Here is an 8,668-nt window from a genome sequence, read left to right on the forward strand (position 1 = left end):
AAAGATATATGTCAGTTTAATAAAGTAAAATTTTCTTTTTAGATGTCTCAATTTTTTTTAATCTAATTTGAAAGAAAACTTTATCTTGCTTTTATATGTTGCCAAATGGAGGTCGGGCACTAGTTCCATTCTCTTTGAACATTCGGAGTGCTCTCCATGGGCCAAGTGTCATTACAACATGTACTTCTCACAGGGTAAAACTACATGTGAGAATCACATGCTTTAAGGATATATGTTAACTTAATAGACTGAGTTTAAAAAAAATAAAAATAAAAAATTCCCCCGACCAAATTTCCTTTAGATAAAATATGAACTTCTAAGGTTAATGCCTTTTGCAACAAGTGACAAAACCCACTAAGGTGTAATAAAGTAACACCTTAATCCAATAAAAAATGGAATGTAAGTGGAAGTACCAAGAAGTACAAACCTAGAAGTACATGATACAACTACAATTGCAAACACACTGCTATGCTAAAGGTTGCTGTCCATGGTTGTGTAGGGCCTTACAGTAGTGGTTCTGAAAAGCTTGTAACCAACAAAAAAAGAGAGGCATAAAGAGGCTACTGATACCAGAAGGGCAAAGGCACTGGAAACATTGGCGGAGCCAATTGTTGCAGACTTGGTGAGCTTAGAATTTCCAGAAGAGATTTCCAAGGGTACCCAATCACAGTGAATAGAATAGTGTCCAGAACCATGCCATGGTTGTCCATCAACCGGATACCAGAATGCTACTGACATCTTACTTGATCCACCAATTGTGAACTGAGCATCCTGCAGGAACCAGGTAACATTAACAAATTAAGGTTCTGTTGTCACAACACAAATATGTAACTGTGCCAGTAGATCAATGTCATTCATAGATAACATTGGATTCTCTTCAATCTAGAGAAGGGGGTTTGAAACAAATTTCGACACAATGAAGAAGAATGGATGCATGAACTTCAGCAAGACACAGTTTTTAGAACATGATTCCCTTTAAAATTTTGAAGAATTAAGGTTTTGTAAGAATGTGAGATTAAAACACAGATCATCCTTGTAATATCTTTGGCTGTCTTCAAGCTATAGAACAGTGTTAGAAACAAATTTTAACACAATAGAAAAAGAAGATCAACAAGATAAACATCACATTATCCAGAAAAAAGTTTCCTCAAGTTGTAGTCAAATTTGCCTCCCTTTGTAGCAAGGTGGAGGGTGAGGTCGCGGGTTCTAGTCCCACCAGGTGCGTCTAACTTACAATAAAATAAAAATAAAAAATAAAATAAAAAATAAAAATAAAGTTTCCATTTTGAAAATTGACTTATTTTCAAACAAACATAGTGAAATTTATATTACAAAAATGACCTACTTGAAACAAAGATAACCAAAAAGCTCATTTGACTAATATCAAAATTTTAACAATTGCCTTCTCAAAATAGATAAGGCAATTGTATCAAAATTTTGAAGGCAATCTTCATTGGTGATATTCATGAACTCTTGCTCGATAACAAGGATGTTTAGTCTTGGTCCATGTTTCATTATCCTCTTTGTTTAACAACTGAAGGACCAGTGACTTATGCAAGTAACTTGCGTACTACGGATTAAAAGATTTGTGCAAAATACATAGATCATGCACTAGCAATTTTTTCAGTCCCAGATTACTAAAACACTGAATGCAGCAATTGAGATTCATACCTGTTGAAGACGATCCATTGTTCTCAAAGGTCTAGAGAATTCAAAATAATATGTGCCTTTTTTACCATCTGAAGCATATGGACTATCTTCCTCTATAAAACCTGTAATAGGTAATTATCAAATATTAATGTTGAATAAGAAATATAGTATTGTAATTTACAAAATGAGGCTATGAATAAAGGTGAAACATAAGGCACTTTTCAGAAACACAACTAAAAACTAATAAACAAACAACCACATGACAACGCCGCAACGGTGATATGTAAAAAGCACACGGTCACAAGGAACTTTAATTAGATTAGTCATAATAAACTAAGTGAAGTTGTTTGTCTTTTCTATTTCAAATTACTTGACTTTAGACACAAGCATGGTTAGGGATCTTAACCCTACCTGAGCTGTTAGATCACCAGTTCTCCTAAGCTTAAGATGATAAGAAATTATACATTTAAATTAATATTCTAACATGTGAAATGTTTAATTGAAAATGATAGATGAATGACGAAGGCAAGGGTCAAACTCAGAACCTTTGTTCTGATACCATGTTAAATCATTACCTATCCCAAAAGCTTAAGATGATAGGAAATAGTGAATTTAATTATTTATTTAATATTCTAACATGGACACTACTGATAAAAAGAAAAAAAAAAGAAAAGGAGGAAGGAAAGAGATTAATACTTACAGATGAACAGAGAAGAAAATGAAATATATTAATAAAACAACTTAACTTATAAGTCACATATGTATGTGTGTATTGATGTGCATGCTTATATCGTGTATATGGATCATCCAATTGAAGCCTCATTAAAATTATGCATCCATTTTTTTAATTGCTCAGCACTTACTGTTTCAAGTTTCTGATGCGGCCAAGTGATAGTTCTATGCAAATGGAGCATCCAACTATTTATATGGGTGGAGAACTAATGTTTGAATATCAAACCCTCAACAAAAAATTAGTTAATTACCAGAATGAGTAGTGAAGCTACTGTGCCACCATGCGCCTTTCCAATCATTCTGTGCACTAGTATCATTTCCTGAAAACGGAAAAAGATAAACCATTCATAATTTGATCATTACAGTATTATCATATAAGAAACAGAAAAGCACCAAGTAAAAGCTAGAGGAGGGGAAGGAGGAATAGAGGGAAACTATATTTAGGCATATGCAACACAGGCACCGGTACAAAAATTGACCCACGATATTACCCTCCACCGCTTACTCATCGGAAGAGGAGATGCCATTTGGTTCAAAGACCATTAGCATAGGAAAAGAGATAAAACAATAAATCAAAGTGAAACTTGGGGATTTCCATGTGCCTTAAGGGGTATGTATACCAATGGATGAATAAAAATTTCAGTTGCAAAGAGATACTTTTTCACAAAAGCAATGAAAGGCATCATAAATCGTCAGTGGCCTTTATAGTAAAAAATCGATCAAGAATTCAGCATTAGGGGTGAAATTTAAAACCACCTAACCGCAACCGCTAACCGCCTAGGTGGTTGCGGTTAGCGGTTAGTGGGTTTTGGAAATCCGCTAACCGCTTTATATATATATATATATAACAATAAGTCGTTGTAGCATAGTGGTTGAAATGATTTTTTTTGGTTGATTGAAATGGGCCTCAAGCTTCAAGTTCAACCATGTTGGTTTTTTTGGTTGCTTATGAGTTTATGAACTTGTTTGTGTTTTATTTTATTTCTATATTGTGTATAAGACTACAAGTGAAGTGATGATTTTGTTGTAATTTTATTTGTATATTATATGATGTGTAGATTTGTAGAAGGTGGCCAACAAGATTTTGGTATATAGCAATTTTTAATGCTAAAATGGCAATGAAAAGGAAAGGAAAAAAAAAAAAAAAAAAACGTTTAAAATGAGCAAAAAAAATGTTTAAAGTGAGCCTAAAACCGGTACAAAACTAGCCCAAAATTGGTAAAAAAAAAAAAAAGCCCCCCAAAAGCGGTTATCCCAAAGCGGTTAACCGCTACCCGGTTAGCTGAGGCGGTTAGTAAAAATTACTAACCACTAACCACTAGCTGAGGCGGTTGCGGTTTTAGCCACTAACCGCTAACCGCAACCGCTATTTCACCCCTATTCAGCATCTATCTTTTGTCATAGACTATGATTATCATGGTATACAAAGTACAAACCAATAAAGTAACAGTAATCTTGTCAACTAAATTCATGGAGAAATTTTACAAAGACTCCAAGATTCATAATTGCGAGTAAGAACTAAGAATTCCATCAGCTTAAACACCAAATTGTTTCATACAAAAAAAAAAAAAAAAAAAAAAAACTAAGCCACTGTTTTGTTGGGCTTTCTATTTAAAAAAATCTTTTACGACGCCAAAAAAGACATTTGCTTCTTCTTTTTTTCCCTAGTTTCCTATGGCTACAAAAGCAAAACTCGGCTCATGTTCAACACAAGGAATTTTAATGAAAAATATGGATTCATATATGTCATCATGTTGATAGCAATGTCCGGGATCATGGTGTTCAAGACTGACTTCAAGGGGATAAAGTAGGATAAAGGCATTGTTGAAAACAAAACCGTGATGAGGTGTTGAATGACATGGTAGTATTAGCATTATTAGAAGTGTTCCTAACAATGGAGTTTTGTCTCATTATCTAATCATGTCAACTTAAAAGATATATATATATATATTACAGTTCCACTTTCACTTGATCCATTTACTAATAAAACCCATGTATTACTGCAAGCTTGAAAGGTTCCTTTTTAGCTTAATTGAGAGATATTGTTTCACATGTCATTCAAGGTGCCCTAGGAGTGCCTACCTTCAATAGTTAACTGCCCCATTTAATGTCTGCCCTCAAGGGGTAGTACTCTTCCTCTTCCAAATTTTAATATATACGATATATACATAGTTCGTTCAAGTAAATCTTACAATTCCTGTGGATGAATTTAGCATACGAAGCTATAATAGATTTATATTTTTGCAAAAGCTAAAGTTATGAGGACAAAGTTTTCCTCCAACGAAATTCCTCCAACTTAGTTTATTAAACTAACATGTATCCAAAATGCTGCATTTTGGACATATATTTGTTTAATAGACTAGGTTGGAAGAAAACTTTTAATTCCTCCAACCCAGTTCGAAAGAAAACTTTGTCCAAGTTATGAATGATGAACTAAAGCAATACTACTTCTTTTGATTTTCTATTCAAAACCAAGTCTAGTATTACAAATTAAAAGACGTGTATGAACAGGAATATCATAAGAAAATATGGCTTTAGAGGAGATGCTTTCATATGGAAAAAATAAGTATAAAAAGGAAAAAGAAAAGAAATAGGAAGAATGAAACAGGTATGAAGCCATTGAAACACCAGATTTTTTTCATAAAAGTAAATAGAAATGTAAAATCCACTGTAGATTAATGATTTGCTTAATATCGAAGGTGCTAAAGAAATATAGGAGGGCTAAAAGAAAAATGATAGAGGCTGTTACAAATGCATGGCTGCAACAATTTAGAGGACACCAAGGAGGAAGTAGAGTTGGCTTAGTGGGCATAAGGGAAGGCTAATATATAATAGTCTAACATTATATATTAGACTATTATATATAATGAAGATAAACATTAAAGATATGTTTTTCAACAAGACAATTGAAGATAAACCAAATATTTGAATGATTCTTTTAGCTGGGTCCCAAGATCTGCAAAGCATGCAATGGACTGCATCACAGATAGGGAATTTTGATTTTGGAGGAGTCATGGGTTCCATGTCACTTTCATAGATGCTGTATCCCTCTTTGTTTTCCTTTACTCTTTTATTTTTATTTTTTTGAACAATTGTTTTCCTTTACTTAAAAGGTTGTCTAATCTTCTTGGGGTCTCATAAATTCACTCTTCATTTAAAAAATAAATAAAAAATTAGAGCAATAGGATATTTTATTAATTCAAGAAGTACCTGAAGGGCCAAGTCCATCAAGGTATCTACAGTGCGGGGTCCACGCATAAAGGTCAACCAAATGGCCAAACCTGTTCATGAAAAAGTAATTAATAAACATAGAAAATGGAAAAATTATTACATAATCTAAGAAGAAGGGAGATTGTACTACATTGCAGTGACCTTGTACTACATTGCAGTGAAGGACAAAACGTGGGGTTGTACTAAATTGCTGTGAAGATCAAGGATAGGGATTGTACTACATCACCTGTCACCGCCATATCCATCCCTGTTGTCTATCGGGTTGCCACCATAGAGCCGTCCTGGAATAGCATTTCCAATTGAGAAGTGCATCATATCAACTTCATGCCCTTTGCAAGACTTGCTGTTGCATGTGGCTCTCCCTTCAGAACATCCACCCATCTTATAACACAAATCTTCTCAGTTTCAATTATAAAACAGATAGAGGAAATCGAAATGAAGAGCAACAGAAACTTCAAAAAATTATAGGAAAAATAGAAAAGATAATCATAATTTGATAATCACCGGAATAATTTGACTTACATTATGGTAGGTGGCACTTTCTCCAATTTGAAACATGAGAGCAACAGAAGGGCATTTGTTGCTAGTACTGCATTAAGAACAATAAAACCAATTCAACAAGAGCCTTTTGTGTTAAGGACTTGAGGCTTGAAACTGATTGGTCATTCAATTCAACAAAGCATGCACTTCTATTGAATATCCATGAAAGCATGGCATGGCAAAATAGAATTTTGCAGAGAGCACACCAAAGTTGACTTAAAATTTGATACCAATCAAATTGACAAATCATCAAAGTTATGAAACCCATATAGTTTCTTCGCCTTCCGATCAATTTTAGAGACCATAACACCATGTAAGAAGATGGGGAAGCAAACAATTTTCAGATAACAAAGTTGAATCAGATCTAGTTGCTAGAAAGTGAATACAAAAGCTATGTCGCCAATATTGAACGTGTCCAAACGATCAAACGGACAACAACAAAAAATCCCACTCAATCACAGATTCAAAAACAACCCTCATTCTCCAAATCAGAACTTACCCTTTAGAGTACACATAGTCCCCATCAACTTGTACCATAAAGAAAGCATCATGACCATCGTGCAAAGCCTGCAACATACCCACATCCATCAATCAAAAAGCAACTTCATACGAAACCCATAACCCCCAGCAAAATTTGAATCAATATTTAGCGAAAGTACACCTTAACGGTCACTTTTCCGCCTTTGTATTCTTTGTCCTCATCTGGGTCGAGAGCAGGGCGGAGAGGGAACTCGAAGCCATCAATGTCCTTCCAGTCGTCGGCGTGGCCGTCGACGGTGACGAGGCCGGGCCTGAACTCAGCCTCCACTTGAATCTCCGAGTCGGCCTCGCAGCTCCACTCGCCCGACTCTTGGTGCGAGCTGACCCGTCCGATCGAGTTGGAGCATAACAAGAGCAATAGAAGTGGCAGCAGGTGTCGGAGCATTGTACGGGTCGAAACTTCGTGATTGAATTGGAAATGGTGTCGTTGGTTTCTGTGTTTCTGTATTTGTCAACGACGCTCGGCTTCAGCTTATTAATTCAGCGTATTCGCGCTTGACTTTTTGGTAAATGAACTCGGCCCGTCGTCGTTTTGCCTTCCCAAATTTCTATAAATATTAAATAATGCCGGTTATTTTGCTCTAATTTCTATAAATTCTAGTTATTATTTCGATTAAAATGATATACATTGACATTGTATCATTTTAACATTTATGGTTTAAAAACGTTCTTCTTTAGTTCATTTTAATATCGGTTTAAAAACATTCTTCTTAAAACCCTAGCAGAGCTTAAGGAAGTGCTGCACAGCTGAGCCCCTCCCCCTCCTCCTCTCTTTCCTTGATCTGTTCCCTCCTCTCTTTCCCATTTTCCTTCCCCCCCTCTTTTCCTCGATTTGTGTTTCTTTTCTTTTTTGTGTTTGTTTTTGAATTTCGCTTTATTTTCCATGTTGTTGTTATTTGTTTGCTTGTTTATTTTTTCTTGCTAGGTGTTTGTTTGGGCACACTTTGTGGGTGCCGCTCATGGGGGATTCACTCAAACTTCCCCCCAATTTCTCTGAGTGCGCCACCGATCTCCTCCGCGCTAGCTTTGCCATTTACTGTCTTCTGCTGGGTCTTTTCACGGGTCCCCACCGTGATGTGCTTCCAACGCCATCTATGCATCGGTTTCCGGCAAGCACGCGATCAGCTTTTCTTCCGGCTGCTGTCATCCGCCTAGTGTGCTCCTATTTTTAAATGTTTAGTTGTATTGCTTTGATTTTCCCTGTATTTTTCTTGCTGCTTGTAATAAGGCCATGTCCTCTTTCTTAATCTCCTCGCTTGTTATTTTGGTCCAGACCCCTGGGGTTGTGGATATGAACGATATCCTGGCTTTCGGGTTCAGGAGGATATGTGTCGGCATAGGGTCCTTTTGATCTCAGGGTCAATAAATAAGAGCTACCTATGCATTAGTTTGTGTCTGCTTAGCGCAGATCTGTTATTCCAACTGAAGATTAGTTATAGGTTAGCAGATGTTTGACGTCTTTGATGTGTAATCTTTTAGTTACGACTTTGATCTTTTAGCTTCGGTTAGGATCTTTTCAAAACGTTATGTTGTGTGATTGTAAGAGTTTTAATGCTCTTGATTCCTCTATTAATGAGATAAGAATGATTTTCCTTCAAAAAAAAAAAAAAACATTCTTCTTTAATTCATTTTAATATCGATCAATCCTATGATTATGGGGTGGTTCGATCATATCCGTAATCAACTAAAGAGGTGGTCAAACCACCCTTAATGGTGTTAAGAGTAGTAGAAACCAATCGCTTGAGTTAGTCGACCTCCTCCTTCAGCTCGTTCTAAGAGTAGTCGACCAATCTTAAGAGCTTTTGCTGATGCTTTAACCACTCCCAACAGTCTATTATTATGACGTGGTCGGCCATCTTTTTGTTATAAATTTTTTATTTGAAAGGTAAATGTAGGGGTGAAATAGCGGTTGCGGTTAGCGGTTAGTGGCTAAAACCGCTAACCGCAACCGCCTAGGCGGTTAGTAAATTTTACT

The 8,668-nt window shown here is 35.9% G+C and overlaps 1 protein-coding gene across 1 annotated transcript; it reads right to left on the reverse strand.

The window, feature by feature from the left end:
* Window positions 1–275: 275 nt before the first annotated feature.
* On the reverse strand, window positions 276–7,151 carry LOC132171265 (heme binding protein). Its single transcript, XM_059582540.2, has 8 exons — window positions 6,815–7,151; window positions 6,653–6,720; window positions 6,136–6,202; window positions 5,840–5,994; window positions 5,593–5,663; window positions 2,634–2,702; window positions 1,672–1,772; window positions 276–771 (listed from the first exon to the last, which is right to left on the reverse strand). Exons 1-8 carry the CDS (start codon window positions 7,076–7,078, stop codon window positions 472–474), a joined length of 1,095 nt encoding a protein of 364 aa, XP_059438523.1. The 5' UTR covers window positions 7,079–7,151; the 3' UTR covers window positions 276–471.
* Window positions 7,152–8,668: the final 1,517 nt, after the last annotated feature.

Source organism: Corylus avellana, chromosome 1 (genome assembly GCF_965113065.1).
Source record: "Corylus avellana chromosome 1, dhCorAvel1.hap1.2, whole genome shotgun sequence".
Classification (NCBI taxonomy): domain Eukaryota; kingdom Viridiplantae; phylum Streptophyta; class Magnoliopsida; order Fagales; family Betulaceae; genus Corylus; species Corylus avellana.

Excerpts from the sequence above, each read along its gene's own strand:
- LOC132171265 (XM_059582540.2), bottom strand. The coding sequence starts at position 7,078 with ATGCTCCGACACCTGCTGCCACTTCTATTGCTCTTGTTATGCTCCAAC. Across the intron at positions 6,203-6,652 it reads GACTATGTGTACTCTAAAGG|TACTAGCAACAAATGCCCTT; the intron begins GTAAGTTCTGAT and ends TTCTTAATGCAG. Across the intron at positions 1,773-2,633 it reads TAGCTTCACTACTCATTCTG|GTTTTATAGAGGAAGATAGT; the intron begins GTAATTAACTAA and ends TACCTATTACAG.